Source organism: Ctenocephalides felis, unplaced genomic scaffold (assembly GCF_003426905.1).
Source record: "Ctenocephalides felis isolate EL2017-DRISC unplaced genomic scaffold, ASM342690v1 CF-g0.4_SCAFFOLD_00091, whole genome shotgun sequence".
Classification (NCBI taxonomy): Eukaryota; Metazoa; Arthropoda; class Insecta; order Siphonaptera; family Pulicidae; genus Ctenocephalides; species Ctenocephalides felis.
This window is the reverse complement of record NW_020536245.1, coordinates 14,907-37,267: the sequence shown is the minus strand read 5'-3', so window position 1 is coordinate 37,267 and position 22,361 is coordinate 14,907. Positions and strand designations below refer to the sequence as shown.

Genomic DNA, 22,361 nt, shown 5'->3' with positions numbered 1-22,361 from the left:
TTATTATATAAAGTATTTTCTGACACTTGCAAAATTTTTCAAAAAAAAATATGTTATTAGGAGAACAGACGGTCATATTCATATTAATTTCTTTATCGATAGATGTGTGTTCATACTTATATATATTAAACTCATTTTATCGTCATATTATATAAAGTATTTTCTGACACTTGAAAATTTTTCAAAAAAAATATGTTATTAGGAGAAACAGACGCTCATATCATTAATTCTTTTATCGATAGATGTGTGTTCATAATATATATATTAAACTCATTTTGTCATATTTATATGAAGTATTTTCTGACACTTGCAAAATTTTTCAAAAAAATATGTTATTAGGAGAACAGACGCTCATATTCATATTAATTCTTTATCGATAGATGTGTGTTCATACTTATATATATTAAACTCATTTTATCGTCATATTTATATAAAGTATTTTCTGACACTTGCAAAAATTTTCAAAAAAATATGTTATTGGGAGAACAGACGCTCATATTCATATTAATTCTTTATCGATAGATGTGTGTTCATACTTATATATATTAAACTCATTTTTTGTCATATTATATGAAGTATTTCTGACACTTGCAAAATTTTTCAATCCTATTATCGTTATATATAATCTTTTGTTAGATTTGTATAGCTTATATATTTTTTTATTTTATTATTAATTCTATAGTTTTATATAATTAATTTATATAGTTAATTTGAAATCAATTATCGATATTACATATCAATATATTTATATATATTATATATATATATATATTTAATATGCAATATATGCACATTTTTAAATTTATTATTATATGATGGTTTTTTATGGGCCGATCCCGGCGGTACTGCAATACCGGGCCAACCCGCGGCGGAAGCGGAGCAAGCCCCTGACATTCCGCCAATTTCCAAAAATCAGTTTAATATACTGGATCTGCTATGCAGATACTATCAGATATTAAGCTGATAAGAACAGATGTTTCTTTTTAGATAATGCTGATGATATAGTGTAGGCCATTTGCAAATCTTAAAGAATTTTGATGTATCGCTGTGTATGTCAGACCAAGTATATAACTAGTACAATACGCGGACTGACATATAGCGAGCATATATCTGGAAGAGGAAATTACAATTTTATTGATATATAATAAAACACTACGGGCCAGCTATTAGCTGGTAGTGTGTATACATTTATTCAGCATTTTTAAATCATAGAAAATTATGCCGTTAACATGTTAACGGCATGTACATATAGTATTCATAACATCAAAAAGTATATAAATTATTTGAGCAATAGCTTAGATATTCTTCAGTCTTGGTCCTTATTCAGCCATGGTGTGGGTAGAATGTTTTCGCTGAGGTTATAATATTGTCATTCAACAGTTTTCTCGTCCCTCCTCAGCCGTGGTATTGTCTGCTTCCTGTGATGTGTTCGACATACATGTCACGGGACCATTTGATAGTGTCGGACACCATCAGGCGCTTCATTAGCACAGAGTAGCGGCGGCCTATTCCTAAGGCTATTAGGGTTTCGACGTTACTTTTGTCGTATCCCCCGAGTGATCCCATGACGAATACCAGGATTTTGGTGGTTAGGCCTTGAGTATGTAAATGATTGGACAGGGCACTATATTTCCTGATTTTTTCAGCTCTTGCAGTAACGAATGCTTGAGGCCGGTTCTCGAACGCCACCGTCACATCCATAATTAAGGCGATTTTCTGCGTTTCGTCTATAATGACTACGTCGGGTCTCTCTGCTCCAGAATATCCCGGGATCTGCTGATTGATAAATGTTCTGGATCCAGGTGGCACCTTCATTGCTTTTGTCAGTCGGTTTAGAATCGCGTTATGTCTTTTCGTCATGGTGACAAACTGTGGACGACAGTGGTTCAGCACGTGCGGCAGCGTCTCGTTCTGGTGGCCGCATCGTCTGCACCGTTTGTCGTTCTGACCGAATCTTCGGCACCCGTTCAACGGCAGTACGTTCAGACGGGCTCTATGTATGAAACGCCAGTCGGCGAATCTTGTAAAACTGCCATCTCTAATAAAGTGGTTGGAGACAGAATTGGCCGATGTCACTTCCATTGCCTTTCCCTGGTCGGGTTTAAGTATAAGTTTGTTGCGGAAGTGATTCCGCGCCGCTGTTCTTAGTGCGCTTTCTGAATTCTGTCTCTCAACGCGCTTGTTGTCCACTTGCAGTGAGTCCAATTCGAGGAGGAAGTTGATTTTGCCCTTTAGGCGTCTGGCGGCTGCTCTGAGTCTCGTCCATGTCGAACTAATGTCGTTGCTCGGTTTTGCCACCAATCCTTCGTCAGATCCGTTGATGTAGTCAACGAGTTCATTCGGCGTGGCCTCTCTGATCGTTTTCTTCCGAACAACCTCCTTCAGCGCTGCCAGACTTGCTTCTGCGACGCTGTCATCGTTGGACGTGAGCAGTCTGTGCGCATGGACGACCTGTCCGATGTCTGCCAAGAAAGAGGTTGGTAGCAGGTTGAAGCCTCCTCCCTCTTTGGTAGGCGAGATATAGGGATCTCAGCGCTGGCGCTCGCTTTGGCAGATTGGCCCACTTCTTGGCGTAAGTCTTCACCTCCCGGTCGTATATCCATAGTAGTTTTTTCGTGGTTTTACCGTTCCGGAGTTTGGAGTGAATTGAAATTGTGATTGCGGCATGATGAACGTGTTTAAGGCGTCCACCTTTTGCCAGGGGGCTAGTAACGAATTGTTCAGTTGCTCCGCATGCCTCTCATCGCCCTGATGACTTCGTCGGCCGAACTGAAACTCTGAAAACCCGTTGGGATGCCTAGATATTCATAAGATTGGTCCATGTCCAAGGTTTTCATAGTTTCTCCATTCAGGCTGAAGGTTGTAGTAATAGCTCGGTGTTGTTTGCCGTCCACATGCAACGTGGCGCATTTTCTGGTGTTGAACTGCAGTCCGCTCCATTTTGAAACCGTAGCTGTAGTGTCCATAAGTTTCTGCAGTCCTTCTGCGCTATCAGCCATCAGCACAAGATCATCGGCATACGCCAGCACGTTATTGATGGTGCCGTTTGCATTATAGTTTTCTGGCGTGTTTCGGATGGCTCGTAGCAGCGGTTCAATGGCCATGTTGAATGTTATAGGAGACAGCGGACATCCCTGTTTCACTCCCGCTTCTACTGGAACGTCCTCCGTTGATCCCTGGACGCTTCTGATCTTCGTCGTGCATCCGCTATAAAATCTTTCTATCAGGGAAATGCTCTCGCTGCCCAGTCCCGCCCAGCGCATTGCGTTAAAGATTGTTTTATGTGGGATCGAACCGAAAGCATTTTTAGGTCCAGCCATGCGACCGCGATTTCTTTTCGTCTTCTTCTGGCATCCTGAATTGAAGATTGCAGCGTGTAGTTATGTTCGCTGCAACCTTCAAATGGCATGAAACCTTTTTGTGCGTTTGAGATGCGGTTATTTTCTTTGCACCATTTGCCCAGGCGATCTGCCAGAACCGAGGCGTATAGCTTTCCAATTGTATTCGACAGGGCGATAGGCCTCCAGCTCGTGACCTCATCCAAGTCGCCTTTCTTCGGAATTAAGATGGTCTCCGACACTTGCCACGAGCGTGGTACATACTTCAGTTTGTGTGTTTGGTTAAATATTGCCGCTAATATATGCGAGCCAGGGTCGCATTTTTTCCATAGCCAGTATCTGATGCCATCGGGACCCGGTGCCGTATTTTTGCATTTAAGCGCACGGGCCCAGATCTCTTCTGCTGTGAAATCTTTAGTAAGAGGATTATTGTTCCCATCTCCCACCGGTGTTATTGGAGGTATAATTTCTGGCATGGCTTCTGATGGTTCCGGATCTGGTTGTCTTCGGTAGACGGCCTTGAAGTATGCGTGGAGGAATTCGGGTTCAAAGTGACAATAAGCTCTTTCGTTATTTCCCGTTATTTCCCTAAACGCCCTTTTTCTATCTCGTCTGTATAGTTTTTGTATGCGGGCAGCAGCGGCGGGGTCGAAGGTCATATCCGTATTCCTCCTACGACGTCGTCTCTGATCGGTATTGGGTCGGTATCCGCGACCAGTCTCGTTTCGGGGTTCAGCGCTTTCATTCGGCTTGATTGAATTCGATATGTCTTCGATTTCTTTATCCAGGTCGGCCGGTGTTGCAATAGCCTGAATCCTCCGGCAGGCCTCGACCTGGAATTCCGTCATTTTTGGAGTGACCAGTGTAGGCGTCGGGATGGTTCCTTCGTTTCTTGTTTGTTGGCGGACGCCCTCTTCTGCGATGGAGTCTCGCTTGGCCGAGTGTTGATTTCTTCTACTATTGCTCTTATATCACGCAGGCGTTCCGCAATTTCCCTCGCCATTTCGTTTGCTGTTACCGTTTCATTCTCGTTGGAAATCACCTCGATCGGGGGTGCTGTCTCGTCATTTGTTTCGGATGTATTTTCTTCAGTTGCTACTCTTCTCGCTATTAAGCTAGGCCACATTGGAATTTCATCGTCTACAATTCCGGGTAGTAATGCTGGCGGTTCCAGCTCCGGTGGCATCTCTGCTGTGGTAGGCAATTGGCTTCCGCTTGTCCTATTTGTGGTGATTTCTATTGGGCTGAGCCACAGCGGAATATTTTCGCCGGTTTCCTCGTGCAGTTGTCCTGGTGGATTGAGTTCTGATGAACTCTCAACTGTGGTGGATTCTCGTCCTCCGCTTGATTTGCCTCTTCTCGCTGTTAAATTAGGCCGCGTCGGGGTTTCATTGTTTAATGTTTCGGGTAGCAAAACTGGTGTTTCCGGCTCCGGTGGCGTCTCTGAAATGGTGGGCAGCTTTTTCCCGCTCGTTCTATTTGTGATTATTTCTATTGGACTGGGCCACAGCAGAATATTGTCGCCGGTTTCTTCGCGTAGTAGTCCTGGTGGATTAGGTTTTGGTGACAATATTTCAGCTGCGGTGAATTCCGGGTTTCCGCCTGTTGTGTCTAAGGTCGCGCTTTTCGTTCTCCAAATAACCCTACCACCCTTCTGACTTCGGTCTGATGGAGGCACACTCGCGGCTCTAGTTCTTGACCTTGTCATAATTTGAGAGCTAGAGGCTGGAGGGGGGGTTATATTCCTGGTCCCTGATGTGGTTACTGCAGTTTTAGGTCTCTTTTTGGTGATCGAAGCAGGTCTGCTGCTCCCAGCCTGAATATTTGGGCCAACTGCAGAAGCGGACTTTGGTGGAGTGCTGGGTGTTGGCTTGGTCGGTTTATTATGTTTTGTCATATTGGCCTTTTTCCCGCGACCTTCACATTTCATGAGGTGGCCCCTAAATGCGTTTAACGATGTTGGTAAGTTGCATAACGAGCATTTGTATTTGAGCACAGCGTGGTGCTCTATCCTCAAATGCATCATAAGTTTACTCTTCTGGGTGTATGCTTTCCTGCATTTGGGGCAATGTGCTTTGTCATCTTTCAATGGTAGGTCCAGGTAGACGACCTCAGACTCTGCAGAAGTAGTATTTTCTGTGCTGAGCGAAAGTCTGAGGTCGTAATCCCAAGGCTTTGCAGGCCTGCGTCCGGGTAAGCTTCTTTGGGAGCTCATGTAGTATCTGCTTTCTTATTTGGGGCAAGTTTTCTCATGACATTTCATGCATATCACCATTTATTCATTCATTCATTCATATGTTGGTTTATATTGGTTTTGAGCAAGGAAAGAAAGAGAAAAAAAAAAAAAAAAAAAAAAAAAAAAAAAAAAAAAAAAAACACATACACAAAAAATATATATATATATATAATACATACAAAATATATATAATAATATATATATATAATACTAATATAATAATAATAATAATAATAATAATAATAATAATAAAAAATAATAATAAAAAAATCAATAAATAATTAAATAAATAAAAAGTAAAATGGGCCAAAATAAATTTATATACAGGACATAAATATAAGTATAAAAAGCAAAAATAGATATAAAAATAAAATGCAAAAAGTAAATAAATAATTATAAGAGAGGAAAAAAAAATCAATAACGTGTAACATAGTAATAATTTAAAACATGTCATGTATTACTTTGAGTGTCTATAGTAATCCCACCGTTTGGGATTTGTCGAGCTTTCTTGTAGACAGCGAACGCGTATGTCGCTGTGTCGACAGCGTGCCTCGTCTGTTGTTACACGCCCAGTCGAGCGCAGGTCAAAGTGTGAGAACCAATTTATGGCAATTGTGAAAAGTTGTGTAAAGCGAAATGGAGTTTAGAGTTACTGACGATGTAATTAAAATTTGGAATCATAATTATAATTGTGATATAGTGCGTTTGAATTTATTTGAGTAAAAATTTAGATATATGTATATATATATATGTGAAACAGTAATCGATTTGAGTTCGTGTCTCACCGTTTAATGTTCCGCGGAGACGGGTTTGCGCTATGACGCGTCAGTGGCGTGATCGGTACATTCCGCGACAGAATGCATCGCAAATTTTGAACGATTGACATAACAGAATACGAAAATATAATTGAATTGTGAATGGATTTTGGTAGAAATATATTATAATTTGATATGATGGAGTAGTTGGTGGTAATGACAAACTTTGTGTAATGCAGCTATATGTAGGTATATTATTTATGTCTACAAGTATGCATTCACCGATCGGCAGAGAAGTAATTTAATAATATAATGTAGGCTTAATTATTATTATTTTAAGCGATTATATTCAAGTAAAAAAAAAGAAAAGTGTATGACAAAAGTAAAAAACACGACTATAAGTATAATTATAATTTTGGATATAATGCGAGTAATAATAGTTAGTTAGTTTTTAGTTTCAAATTTAAATAAAGAAAAATGTATTGAATTTACAGTAACAATATAATTGCATTTACAACGATATGGTTGTCAATGCAAAATGTATATCGTAATAGTAATTTGAGTATGTAATGAATATTTATTATTTTATATATAGCGCGAAACTATAATTATAGTCGCGCGACTAAATACACATAATTATAATAAGAGAAGAATAAAGGTTTGAGAATTCTCGAACAGTAATTATGCGCGAGACGCGCAACGTTGTTAATTTTTTGTATCGCGTATTTTACCGATCAGCGAAATGCATCCATGCACCATGTACCGCTATACGTATACGAGACGCGCGAGCTGCAATCACACATACAATCAAACCGTCAGCACACACGTCCACCCGCATACACGCGCGACCTACAAACCAACATACGTGCGTACACACACACACACACACACACACACATGCACACACACACATATTACGTACTTATACTATGTCATAATGAGAAAACTTACCCGTATGATTTACTCGCGAATGGAACACATCACAGTTTTAGAATAAGTCAAATATTTATTTTAAGTTAGCGAAAGCCTTTTGGAAGCGCTGGCAAATCGTCGGAAGCGGAGCAGGCCCCCGTATGATTTACTCGCGAATGGAACACATCACAGTTTTAGAATAAGTCAAATATTTATTTTAAGTTAGCGAAAGCCTTTTGGAAGCGCTGGCAAATCGTCGGAAGCGGAGCAGGCCCCTGACAAATAAAATTTATCCAAAAATCACTTAAAACACTTTATATCGCGAAATTTATTAAGCTGATAAGAACAGATACTACACTTTGATCTTAGCCATTCGGCCGAGAAGCGATAAATTTGCGGACAAATACTATTTTTTAAATTCTACAATATAAACAAAATATTCCCAACTATTTCAACGATTCATTTTTCATCTATTTTTATCAACTCTCGCGTCCATTCCCTAACTATTCTTCACCCCCCAAAGTTCTATGAGCGAATGTTCTAATATGGCTGTTAACTCTACTGTCGTTATAAGCCTTTTCTCACATTTGTAAAATTTTACAAAAATATTTATATAAAGTATTTTCTGACACTTGCAAAATTTTTCAAAAAAATATGTTATTAGGAGAACAGACGGTCATATTCATATTAATTTCTTTATCGATAGATGTGTGTTCATACTTATATATATTAAACTCATTTTATCGTCATATTTATATAAAGTATTTTCTGACACTTGCAAAATTTTTCAAAAAAATATGTTATTAGGAGAACAGACGCTCATATTCATATTAATTTCTTTATCGATAGATGTGTGTTCATACTTATATATATTAAACTCATTTTATCGTCATATTTATATAAAGTATTTTCTGACACTTGCAAAATTTTTCAAAAAAATATGTTATTAGGAGAACAGACGCTCATATTCATATTAATTTCTTTATCGATAGATGTGTGTTCATACTTATATATATTAAACTCATTTTTTGTCATATTTATAGAAGTATTTTCTGACACTTGCAAAATTTTTCAAAAAAATATGTTATTAGGAGAACAGACGCTCATATTCATATTAATTTCTTTATCGATAGATGTGTGTTCATACTTATATATATTAAACTCATTTTATCGTCATATTTATATAAAGTATTTTCTGACACTTGCAAAATTTTCAAAAAAATATGTTATTAGGAGAACAGACGCTCATATTCATATTAATTTCTTTATCGATAGATGTGTGTTCATACTTATATATATTAAACTCATTTTATCGTCATATTTATATAAAGTATTTTCTGACACTTGCAAAATTTTTCAAAAAAATATGTTATTGGGAGAACAGACGCTCATATTCATATTAATTTCTTTATCGATAGATGTGTGTTCATACTTATATATATTAAACTCATTTTATCGTCATATTTATATAAAGTATTTTCTGACACTTGCAAAATTTTTCAAAAAAATATGTTATTAGGAGAACAGACGCTCATATTCATATTAATTTCTTTATCGATAGATGTGTGTTCATACTTATATATATTAAACTCATTTTTTGTCATATTTATATGAAGTATTTTCTGACACTTGCAAAATTTTTCAAAAAAATATGTTATTAGGAGAACAGACGCTCATATTCATATTAATTTCTTTATCGATAGATGTGTGTTCATACTTATATATATTAAACTCATTTTATCGTCATATTTATATAAAGTATTTTCTGACACTTGCAAAATTTTTCAAAAAAATATGTTATTAGGAGAACAGACGCTCATATTCATATTAATTTCTTTATCGATAGATGTGTGTTCATACTTATATATATTAAACTCATTTTTGTCATATTTATATAAGTATTTTCTGACACTTGCAAAATTTTTCAAAAAAATATGTTATTAGGAGAACAGACGCTCATATTCATATTAATTTCTTTATCGATAGATGTGTGTTCATACTTATATATATTAAACTCATTTTATCGTCATATTTATATAAAGTATTTTCTGACACTTGCAAAATTTTTCAAAAAAATATGTTATTAGGAGAACAGACGCTCATATTCATATTAATTTCTTTATCGATAGATGTGTGTTCATACTTATATATATTAAACTCATTTTTGTCATATTTATATGAAGTATTTTCTGACACTTGCAAATTTTTCAAAAAAAATATGTTATTAGGAGAACAGACGCTCATATTCATATTAATTTCTTTATCGATAGATGTGTGTTCATACTTATATATATTAAACTCATTTTATCGTCATATTTATATAAAGTATTTTCTGACACTTGCAAAATTTTTCAAAAAAATATGTTATTAGGAGAACAGACGCTCATATTCATATTAATTTCTTTATCGATAGATGTGTGTTCATACTTATATATATTAAACTCATTTTTCGTCATATTATATAAAGTATTTTCTGACACTTGCAAAATTTTTCAAAAAAATATGTTATTAGGAGAACAGACGCTCATATTCATATTAATTTCTTTATCGATAGATGTGTGTTCATACTTATATATATTAAACTCATTTTATCGTCATATTTATATAAAGTATTTTCTGACACTTGCAAAATTTTTCAAAAAAATATGTTATTAGGAGAACAGACGCTCATATTCATATTAATTTCTTTATCGATAGATGTGTGTTCATACTTATATATATTAAACTCATTTTATCGTCATATTTATATAAAGTATTTTCTGACACTTGCAAAATTTTTCAAAAAAATATGTTATTAGGAGAACAGACGCTCATATTCATATTAATTTCTTTATCGATAGATGTGTGTTCATACTTATATATATTAAACTCATTTTATCGTCATATTTATATAAAGTATTTTCTGACACTTGCAAAATTTTTCAAAAAAATATGTTATTAGGAGAACAGACGCTCATATTCATATTAATTTCTTTATCGATAGATGTGTGTTCATACTTATATATATTAAACTCATTTTTGTCATATTTATATAAAGTATTTCTGACACTTGCAAAATTTTTCAAAAAAATATGTTATTAGGAGAACAGACGCTCATATTCATATTAATTTCTTTATCGATAGATGTGTGTTCATACTTATATATATTAAACTCATTTTATCGTCATATTTATATAAAGTATTTTCTGACACTTGCAAAATTTTTCAAAAAAATATGTTATTAGGAGAACAGACGCTCATATTCATATTAATTTCTTTATCGATAGATGTGTGTTCATACTTATATATATTAAACTCATTTTATGTCATATTTATATGAAGTATTTTCTGACACTTGCAAAATTTTTCAAAAAAATATGTTATTAGGAGAACAGACGCTCATATTCATATTAATTTCTTTATCGATAGATGTGTGTTCATACTTATATATATTAAACTCATTTTATCGTCATATTTATATAAAGTATTTTCTGACACTTGCAAAATTTTTCAAAAAAATATGTTATTAGGAGAACAGACGCTCATATTCATATTAATTTCTTTATCGATAGATGTGTGTTCATACTTATATATATTAAACTCATTTTTTGTCATATTTATATGAAGTATTTTCTGACACTTGCAAAATTTTTCAAAAAAATATGTTATTAGGAGAACAGACGCTCATATTCATATTAATTTCTTTATCGATAGATGTGTGTTCATACTTATATATATTAAACTCATTTTATCGTCATATTTATATAAAGTATTTTCTGACACTTGCAAAATTTTTCAAAAAAATATGTTATTGGGAGAACAGACGCTCATATTCATATTAATTTCTTTATCGATAGATGTGTGTTCATACTTATATATATTAAACTCATTTTTTGTCATATTTATATGAAGTATTTTCTGACACTTGCAAAATTTTTCAATCCTATTATCGTTATATAATCTTTTGTTAGATTTGTATAGCTTTATATATTTTTTTATTTTATTATTAATTCTATAGTTTTTATATAATTAATTTATATAGTTAATTTGAAATCAATTATCGATATTACATATCAATATTTTATATATATTTATATATATATATATATATTTAATATGCAATATATGCACATTTTTAAATTTATTATTATATGATGGTTTTTTATGGGCCGATCCCGGCGGTACTGCAATACCGGGCCAACCCGCGGCGGAAGCGGAGCAAGCCCCTGACATTCCGCCAATTTCCAAAAATCAGTTTAATATACTGGATCTGCTATGCAGATACTATCAGATATTAAGCTGATAAGAACAGATACTACACTTTGGGAAGTGTCAGTGTTTTTGTGAAATAAGTATTAAGTCCGGAATTGATTCTAAATCTTGCCTTTTTAAAGGCACCGGGCTTAATACTTACAAGTTGGATATATATTATTATATCTGTCAAAATTTTAAAGGTGAACGTGCCTTTTGCATACTTTTCTTCCCAAACCCCGGATTGGGGTTGCTAATGGGGAGGAAGTAAGCACCCATTAGCAAGTGCTTTTTCTTTTTCAAAATTGTGAAGTCTTTTTATATCATTTTTAATAAATTTTAAAATCAGTGCGCAAAACTCTTCAGGAAACAGAATAATTCCCGGGCAGGGGCCTGGGAAAAAATTCAAGATGTCGAACATAAATCAGAAGATGGACGTGCAGACAAGTACTGCACTAAAAAATAAATATGATGCGCTCACGGACCGTACAGATATGGATACTGATAGGGAGAGTGAGGACTACAGGAAAGTAACACGCCGAAAGAGGGCGAAAAAGAACAAGGAGCCTGAGAAAACCATTACTAGGTCGGAACCAACTACCTCAGGCGTCCAAACCGTGACACCCAAGAACACCACCACGAAAGAGGCAAAAATCCCACCGATTATCATAAAAGGTCAAATAGATTTAAAAGCAATTAAATATCTAAGAGAAACATCTAAAATTAATTTTAAATATCAATACCTCCATAATAACCTACACAAAATTTTCACTGACACCGCTATAGAACACGAAAAAATCAAAGACATGTTAAGGGACTGCAATTATCAATTTTATACCTACACAATCAAAGAGGAAATGCCGAAGAAAATAACCATAACCGGTCTACATCCATCAATTACAGAGGCGGAGGTTCATGAAGATCTCCTGTCAAAAGGGATTAAAGCCAGGCAAGTAGTGCAGATAAAGAGGAAAACCTCAGATGGTGGTCAACACAAATTACCTATATACATTGTTCTCCTCGATAAAGACCAGAATATGTCGGAGCTAAAACGAATTACAAATATTGGGGGACATATCTTCTCCTGGGAGGCCTATAGGCCGCAGAATAGAGCGCTGCAGTGCCACAAATGTTTGAACTTTGGTCACACATCGTACACCTGTGACCTAAAGTACAGGTGTATAAAGTGCCTCAATGTGCACGCACCAGGAGCGTGCCAAAAACTACCACATGAGGCACCGATGTGTGTCAATTGCAAAAGCGAACACCCGGCAAATTATTCCAAATGCAGCGCTCTTATTAATTACAAAGAAAAGAAGGAAAGCGACGCTCTCAGGAGAAGACAAGCGTATAGGCCAGCACCAACACCAGTGCCACTGACGAGGAGCTTCTCGTCAGCTGTAAACTCCACCAACAATGGTCCTAACGTCCGACCTGAATATCCTCAACTCCCTATCCCATCGTCACCATACAGATCAATGGTCCAGTCCTCACGAACAATGGTCCAGCCTGCATCATCACAGATCCGGCCTGCACTATCGCAACCACCAACACGGCCTGCCTGCAGCCAACCCGATCCAGACCTCAACACTCCGAAGGACTCTTTACTGCTATGGGCGAGATCAGGAAGCTATTTGCGGATCCCCAGGTAAAGCAAATTTTCAGTGAGCTATACAAACTGACAAAAACACTTAACACAAACATGACTTATAACGACAAATACACAACAATTTTGAACTTTCTTACTTCATCACCATAAACCAATCGCAAGACTTACAAATAATGCATTTCAATTCAAATGGACTTAAAAACAACGTTGACGAACTGAGACAGACGATAACAAAATACGATCTGGACATAGTACTGATTAACGAGACACACCTAAAACCTACGGACAGACTCTATATCAACAATTACAAAGTTTACAGAAACGACAGACAGACCGACGCACGCGGATGGGGCGGCACTGCGATTTTGATTAAGTCTAACATCAGACACGAGCAAGTGCCAAACCTGACAGCGGGCGGTTCTGAAATAACAGCTATTAATGTATACAAGAGAGGTCAAAAAGTAACCATAATATCGATTTACATCCCGGCAAGCAGACTAGAACATACGGACTTACAAAGACTACTGGACTCGAATAGATTTGTTCTTATGGCAGGAGACTTTAACGCACAACACACAACTTGGAACTGTAACTTCAACAACGCAAACGGAAACAGACTTTACGAATACCTGACCGAATACAACACACAGACGCACAACTACACTTTCCTGACACGCCGACCAGATACGCCACCGTACAGACGCACCATCACAGTACGATCGATTTGGCATTGACAAAAAATCTACACGTAACATCCGAACCCATAACAAGAACACTTTTCAACTCTGACCATAATCCAGTTTTCATGACCATTTCAGACAGACTAGACGTCGACCAGACCCCCACACGCAAATTTTTAGATTACACCAGAGCCAACTGGCCAATTTTCAGAGACATCATCACAGACAACACACGACACACTATGCCAATCGATACCAACACTGACATTGAGGAGGCTGTAACACACCTTACACTGACAATCACAGACGCCGTACAACAGACTATACCGACACTAGACTCAAGAACAACACCAGCCAACGACTTGCCAGAACACATTTTATTGAAAATACAACTTAAAAATCATATAAAGAAACTGTGGCAACGTACCGGTGACAGACTACTCAAGGAACATGTGAACAGACTGACAAAAATTATTTCCAATGAAATACGTGATCACCGAAACAACACTTGGACCAAAAGACTCGAGAACATAAATACTGACCCACACAAAATTTGGCAGACAGCAAAAAGACTGACGCAAAAACCAACATCCATACCTCCACTCAAATTAACTGACAACAATTACGCAACGACACCAGCAGACAAGGCGGAAATATTGGCAAAAAACTTTGAAAACATACATAAACAAAATGCCAATATGTCAAACGCAGACCTGAAACAAGACGTACACGAGACAATTCAAAACTTCACTGACCTCCACAGGGACAAAGACTTACGAATAGACCCTGCCACAGTTTCTGAAATAAAGACAATAGTTAAAAATTACCGAACAGAAAAGCACCGGGACCGGACGGACTACAAAACATAATACTTAAACAACTGCCGACAACGCCTACATTTTACTTACCCGGATAATAAATAGAATAATGACAAAAGGCTGCTTTCCCGCTTCTTGGAAAACCTCCACCATATTTCCAATAGTGAAGCCAAGGAAACAGCCAGACATACCACAGAACTACAGACCGATCAGCCTCCTCAACACAATGAGTAAGGTAGCCGAAAAGGTACTACTCAAAAGACTTAACAAACACATAAGACACAACAAAATCATACCTGACACACAATACGGCTTCAAAGAACGACACTCCACACTACACCCACTGACAAAACTCATAGAAAATACTGTTCTCAATTTTAACAGACGAAACCATACCGGATTGGTGTTGCTTGATTTCGAGAAGGCGTTTGACACCATCTGGATGGACGGACTTATACATAAACTCATACAACTGAATTTTCCACCATACATTACAAGAACATTACACTCATACCTCTCAGACCGTAACTTTACCGTACAAGTAGACAACGGACTTTCGACGGTTAAACAAGTGACGGCGGGAGTACCGCAGGGCTCGATCCTGGGACCGTCACTGTTTAACGTCTACATTCACGACATACCCACTGACGCCGACACCACCTTACTGACGTTTGCTGACGACACTGCCATATACAAATCATCACGATCACCGACGCTACTGACTACAAAGATACAGACACACATAGACAAGCTGACGAAATATACTGACAAATGGCAGATCAAGATAAATCCGCAAAAGACGGAGGCAATTTTATTTACTAAGAGCCGAAATGCCATGACTAGACTGACTGACTTAGACAAAATTAAAGTATTAAACTGTGAAGTTGAGTGGTCCAAAGATGTCAAATATCTTGGTGTGACCCTGGACCATAGACTCAGCTTCACAAAACATATTAATACGAAAATTGGACAGGCTTACGGGATGTTAAATCTACTGAGACCTCTCTTGAACCACAACGGCCCGCTAAGCGTGAAGAACAAGCGAACACTTTACTTGACACTGATAAGACCGATACTGACATACGGCGCTCCGGCATGGAACGCGACGACTAAGACTAACTTACGGAAACTACAGACATTACAAAATAAGACACTACGACTTGTACTCAACAAAATAAGGGACCCACTGACTAGACATTACTACTCTTCAAAATACATACACAAACAGACTGACGTACCGACAATACTCGACTACATAAAAAAGCTCACTGAGAATTTTTATCTAAAATGTGGGGATCATCCTAATATGAACATCGCGGGCCTCGGCCAATACACAAGAGATGATATTTGGTATGGCAATCACGCCATGCCAAAATATATACTGATCGACCCATAGCGGCAATTGAAACTTGGCTCGACGCAAATATTCTCCCTCAAAGTGAATAAATCTTTTTTTGTTTTTCTCCTTTTTGAGTTATTATGTGTTATTATAAATAGTGCTAAGTGATTTTTTTTGGGGAATAAATTTTCTTTCCTCTTTTTGTCACAGAATTATGTCACAACTTGTATATCTGAAATACTTATTATTGTATTGATAGAACAAATATGAAGGATGAAATACCTACGGGTAAAAATCCAAAATGAGAAATGCTATGTACACATATATATCTACTGAAATATATTTATTTATTATTATTATTATATTATTACTACACTTTGATCTTAGCCATTCGGCCGAGAAGCGATAAATTTGCGGACAAATACTATTTTTTAAATTCTACAATATAAACAAAATATTCCCAACTATTTCAACGATTCATTTTTCATCTATTTTTATCAACTCTCGCGTCCATTCCCTAACTATTCTTCACCCCCCAAAGTTCTATGAGCGAATGTTCTAATATGGCTGTTAACTCTACTGTCGTTATAAGCCTTTTCTCACATTTGTAAAATTTTACAAAAATATTTATATAAAGTATTTTCTGACACTTGCAAAATTTTTCAAAAAAATATGTTATTAGGAGAACAGACGGTCATATTCATATTAATTTCTTTATCGATAGATGTGTGTTCATACTTATATATATTAAACTCATTTTATCGTCATATTTATATAAAGTATTTTCTGACACTTGCAAAATTTTTCAAAAAAATATGTTATTAGGAGAACAGACGCTCATATTCATATTAATTTCTTTATCGATAGATGTGTGTTCATACTTATATATATTAAACTCATTTTATTGTCATATTTATATAAAGTATTTTCTGACACTTGCAAAATTTTTCAAAAAAATATGTTATTAGGAGAACAGACGCTCATATTCATATTAATTTCTTTATCGATAGATGTGTGTTCATACTTATATATATTAAACTCATTTTATCGTCATATTTATATAAAGTATTTTCTGACACTTGCAAAATTTTTCAAAAAAATATGTTATTAGGAGAACAGACGCTCATATTCATATTAATTTCTTTATCGATAGATGTGTGTTCATACTTATATATATTAAACTCATTTTATTGTCATATTTATATAAAGTATTTTCTGACACTTGCAAAATTTTTCAAAAAAATATGTTATTAGGAGAACAGACGCTCATATTCATATTAATTTCTTTATCGATAGATGTGTGTTCATACTTATATATATTAAACTCATTTTATCGTCATATTTATATAAAGTATTTTCTGACACTTGCAAAATTTTTCAAAAAAATATGTTATTAGGAGAACAGACGCTCATATTCATATTAATTTCTTTATCGATAGATGTGTGTTCATACTTATATATATTAAACTCATTTTATCGTCATATTTATATAAAGTATTTTCTGACACTTGCAAAATTTTTCAAAAAAATATGTTATTAGGAGAACAGACGCTCATATTCATATTAATTTCTTTATCGATAGATGTGTGTTCATACTTATATATATTAAACTCATTTTTTGTCATATTTATATGAAGTATTTTCTGACACTTGCAAAATTTTTCAAAAAAATATGTTATTAGGAGAACAGACGCTCATATTCATATTAATTTCTTTATCGATAGATGTGTGTTCATACTTATATATATTAAACTCATTTTATCGTCATATTTATATAAAGTATTTTCTGACACTTGCAAAATTTTTCAAAAAAATATGTTATTAGGAGAACAGACGCTCATATTCATATTAATTTCTTTATCGATAGATGTGTGTTCATACTTATATATATTAAACTCATTTTTTGTCATATTTATATGAAGTATTTTCTGACACTTGCAAAATTTTTCAAAAAAATATGTTATTAGGAGAACAGACGCTCATATTCATATTAATTTCTTTATCGATAGATGTGTGTTCATACTTATATATATTAAACTCATTTTATCGTCATATTTATATAAAGTATTTTCTGACACTTGCAAAATTTTTCAAAAAAATATGTTATTGGGAGAACAGACGCTCATATTCATATTAATTTCTTTATCGATAGATGTGTGTTCATACTTATATATATTAAACTCATTTTTTGTCATATTTATATGAAGTATTTTCTGACACTTGCAAAATTTTTCAATCCTATTATCGTTATATATAATCTTTTGTTAGATTTGTATAGCTTTATATATTTTTTTATTTTATTATTAATTCTATAGTTTTTATATAATTAATTTATATAGTTAATTTGAAATCAATTATCGATATTACATATCAATATATTTATATATATTTATATATATATATATTTAATATGCAATATATGCACATTTTTAAATTTATTATTATATGATGGTTTTTTATGGGCCGATCCCGGCGGTACTGCAATACCGGGCCAACCCGCGGCGGAAGCGGAGCAAGCCCCTGACATTCCGCCAATTTCCAAAAATCAGTTTAATATACTGGATCTGCTATGCAGATACTATCAGATATTAAGCTGATAAGAACAGATAATACATGTATTTAGTAAATAATATTTACAATGATTCCTAAAGCTAGTTTACAAAATATATATGGAAAGTATATCACATTTATAACTAATGATCTTATCTAACGATGTTTTTAAATTGAAAAAATACATTATTGTTATTATACAGTGATAGCTTAAAATAATTCATGACTTAAGATATTCCATGACTTAAGATATTTCATTTATTATAATAGTTGAGTCCAGTTTGGTCCTGTTCCTCAATCCAGTGGTCCTCATTCCAGTGCTGTAGCTGCTGGTGTGGGTCCTGCGTCCTGGTACTGCCTGTGTCCGGTGATGTGCTCCACGTAGATATCTCGGGACCAGCGGATCGTGTCGGAGACCATCAACCGCTTCATCAGCACTGCATACTTTTTATTGACCTTGAGTGCTGCTAACGCGGTCCAATTGCGGCTGCAATATCCACCGAGAGATCCGACGATGAAAGCGTCTACTGTAGTCCTGAATCCCTTGGCTCGAAAGTGCTCAGCAAGTGCGGCGTACTTGTCCTTCTTAAGCTGTCTAGTTGTCTGGAAGGCCTCGGTCCGGTTCTCGAAGGGCACTGCTATATCGATTATCGCAGCTGTTTTCTCCTTGTTGTCTATGATAACGATGTCCGGTCGCTCTTGACCGTCGTATTCTGGTATCGGCTGGTTAGCGTATAGGGCTCCGTCCGCTGGTTTCTTTGCCGCCGTAATCAGTCTCTGCACGATGCTATCGTGTCTCCTCGTAATGGCGCTCAGGTGCGGCTTGCAGTGATTGATGACGTGAGGTAGGGTCTCGTCGTGCTGTCCACATCTTCTGCATCGCTTGTCGCCGCTGCCAAATGGACGACTCCCGTTCAGTGGTAAAACGTTGAGCCGCGCTCGATGAATAAATTTCCACTCTGCGAATCTGGTGAAGCCGCCTTGCCTAAGGAAGTGGTTTGATGCAGAGTTTTGTGTCGTTACCTCGAACACTTTTCCTTGGTCCGGTTTTCTGAGTAATCTTTCCTTGTAGAACCGTCGTGCAGCTGCTCGTAGGCTCGATTCTGCGTTCTCCCTGCTCACTGGCGCGTTGTCGACGGTTAGCTCGTCCAATCCCAGCTGCAGGTTGATCTTTGGTTTCAGCCTTCGCACTGCCGTCCTGAGCCTCGACCACGTCGTCGTAATGTCGTTCGCTGGTTTGTCGAGATCGCCACTTCTTCCGAAATTTATGAATCCGACGATCTCCTCCGTGTTGGGTTCGTGTCCCACACGTTTCCTGACGACGTCTGCTAGCGTGGCTCTGCTGAGTTCTGACGTGGCCCTGTCCTTTGATGTCAGCAGTCGGTGGGCGTGTACAACCTGTCCAATATCTGCCAACACCGCTGCTGGTAGGATGTTGAATCCGCCCTCTTTGTAACTCAGATATAGGACCTCGGCGCTGGCTCTCTGCGGCAGGTGCGCCCATTTCTTGACGCTTCTCTTCACCTGTTTGTCGAATCTGTGCAGGATTTTCTTGGCCACGTTTCCATTCTTTAGATGAAATTCCACCTGCCGCATGATGAAGGTATTGACTGCGTCGATCTTCTGCCATGGCGCCAGCAGCGACTCGTCTACTCTGGATAGGTGCTGCTGCATCTGCTCTAATACGTCTTCCCCTGACGAAAACGTAGAGAATCCGGTGGGAACGCCTAAGTGCTCGTACCACTCCTCCTGCGAAAGTGCTCTCAGGTTCTCTGCTCCCAGCTTGAAGGTCGTTCCGATCGCGCTGCGTCGTCGTCCGTCCACGTGCAGTGTCGCGCACTTCCTGGCGTTGAATTGTAGCCCAGACCAGGCGGCTATTGTCTCCGTCGTATTCAGCAGTCGTTGTAGTCCCTCTCTGTCGGCTCCGATGATGGCCAGGTCGTCAGCATACGCCAGGACGTTGAACTTCTGGCCCTCCAGTTCGTAGTAGTCGGCCTTCCTGGCTAGCGCGTGCAGCAGCGGTTCCAGCGTGATGTTGAATACGATCGGGGAGAGGGGGCACCCCTGTTTTACACCAGCTCGAACGGGGATCTCGTCGGTTGCTCCGTGCTCGCCGCGAACTCTAGTGTACGATCCCCTGTACAGTCTGCGGATTACGGCGATGGAGTCGGCGTGGAGACCTGTCCATTCCAGGGCGTTAAACATCGCTGCATGCGGGACGGCGCCGAACGCGTTTTTCAGGTCTAACCATGCTATGGCGGCTTGTTTTTGCTTCCTCCTTGCGTCTTGGATGATTGACTGCAGCGTGAAGTTGTGCTCTGCACATCCGTCATACTGCATAAAGCCCTTTTGCGACGGCGAGATGCGGTCGTTCTCTATGCACCATTTGGACAGTCTGCTCGCGATCACCGATGCGTAGAGTTTCCCTAGTGTGTTCGATAGCGCGATCGGCCTCCAGTTGTTTATGTCCCTGGGGTCTCCTTTTTTCGGGATGAGGATGGTGCTAGACTCGTCCCAGCTCCTCGGTACGTGCTGTAGCTTCCGAACTGCGTTGAAAACAGCAGCGCAGATATGACCTCCCTGATCGTACCGCTTCCAAACGCCGTAACGAAGTCCGTCTGGTCCCGGTGCGCTGTTCTTGCTCCGTTGTAGCCGCTGCCATACTTCCTCCGGCGTGAACTCGGCGCTAAGGGGATCGTTCATTGCGACCGACGCAGGTGTTGGTATCTCAGCTGGGCTTCCGGTAACAGCATGGTTCTTCTCCTTGTATAGTTCCATGAAGTGGTCCTGTATAGTCTGCGTTGGAACCCTACAGCCTCTGCCTCCATTTTCCTCTGTGATCTCTCTATAGGCTCTCTTTTTGTCGCTCCGGTACAGCTTCTGGATGCGTGTCGCCCTCGTAACGTCCTGCTCGGCATTTGTTGCTCTCGGCCTGTGGTTGAAGTTGTTCCTCTTCTCGGAGCCCGTTCCGGCGGTCTCCTGGTCTTCCGGTTGCAGTCTGCTTACGAGCGCCGATACCTCCCGCTCCAGATCCTCGCTGCAGGTTACTACTTGCAGTCTGAGAACAAACTCCTCTTGTAGTTTGCTCAGCGTCGGCGATTCCTCTTGTAGCACAGTCTCCGCTACTGTCACTGCTACTGCCGCTGTTGCCGCCTCCGCTGCTTCTACTGCTTCTGATGCTGCTATGTCTGCTGCTGCTACAGCCTCTGTTGCTGCTACTGCCTCCGTTGCTGCTACTGCCTCCGTTGCCGCTACTGCCTCTGTTGCTGCTACAGCCTCCGTTGCTGCTACGGCCTCCGCTGCTGCTGGCGACTCTCGCGTTCTCTGCATTCGAATCCGCCGTACGCGTGTTGGAGCGGCATCTGTCGTTCTGCTTGGCGGCCTGTTGTCGCTGCATTCCATTGACCTTTTAATGTGTGCTGTTGCTCGCTTCAGTGTAGAGTGGACCTCTCCACAGTGGCTGCATCTGAACTTCATCATCATGTCTCGATTGTGCTCCTTCCTTAGATGCTTGAGCAGGTCATTGTGCGTCTTGTACTCCCGTGGTACAGGTAGGCAGGGCACGCAATTGAACGGCGGCGCAAGCGGTACATCCAGCACAGTGTAGGGCGTCTCGGTCTCCTCCATGCTTCCTTGTCCAGCAGGCGAGCGTTCTCTGGCTTCCGCGGCGTCCATTGTGTAATCCTACTTGTTGTATCCCGGGTGAGCGTACTTGTCGATCCTCTATCGCACGGTGAGCGTACTCGGCATTCCGCTATCCTTCGGTGAGCGTAACCGGTAGTCCTATGCAGTCGGTCTAGTGCTCAGATTCAGGTCAGGTCTAGGGTCCTTCCGCGGCGTCCATTGTGTGGTCCTACTCGTTCTATCCCGGGGTGAGCGTACGCGTCGATCCGC

General features: G+C 38.3%; 1 protein-coding gene, 2 non-coding genes and 2 pseudogenes across 3 annotated transcripts; all 5 read right to left on the bottom strand.

Moving 5' to 3' along the window:
• Window positions 1–820: 820 nt before the first annotated feature.
• LOC113371078 lies at window positions 821–1,003 on the bottom strand (annotated as a pseudogene).
• A 6,454-nt stretch (window positions 1,004–7,457) lies between these two features.
• LOC113370786 lies at window positions 7,458–7,630 on the bottom strand (annotated as a pseudogene).
• Window positions 7,631–11,379: 3,749 nt separating this feature from the next.
• Window positions 11,380–11,576, bottom strand: LOC113370860. Its single transcript, XR_003366619.1, has one exon. It is a non-coding gene; the product is annotated as a U2 spliceosomal RNA (small nuclear RNA).
• Window positions 11,577–18,370: 6,794 nt separating this feature from the next.
• LOC113371004 lies at window positions 18,371–18,560 on the bottom strand. The gene has a single exon (XR_003366623.1). It is a non-coding gene; the product is annotated as a U2 spliceosomal RNA (small nuclear RNA).
• A 216-nt stretch (window positions 18,561–18,776) lies between these two features.
• LOC113370528 lies at window positions 18,777–22,142 on the bottom strand. The gene has a single exon (XM_026611242.1). The coding sequence runs from the start codon at window positions 22,140–22,142 to the stop codon at window positions 18,777–18,779; it is 3,366 nt and encodes a 1,121-aa protein (XP_026467027.1).
• Between the last annotated feature and the right edge of the window lie 219 nt (window positions 22,143–22,361).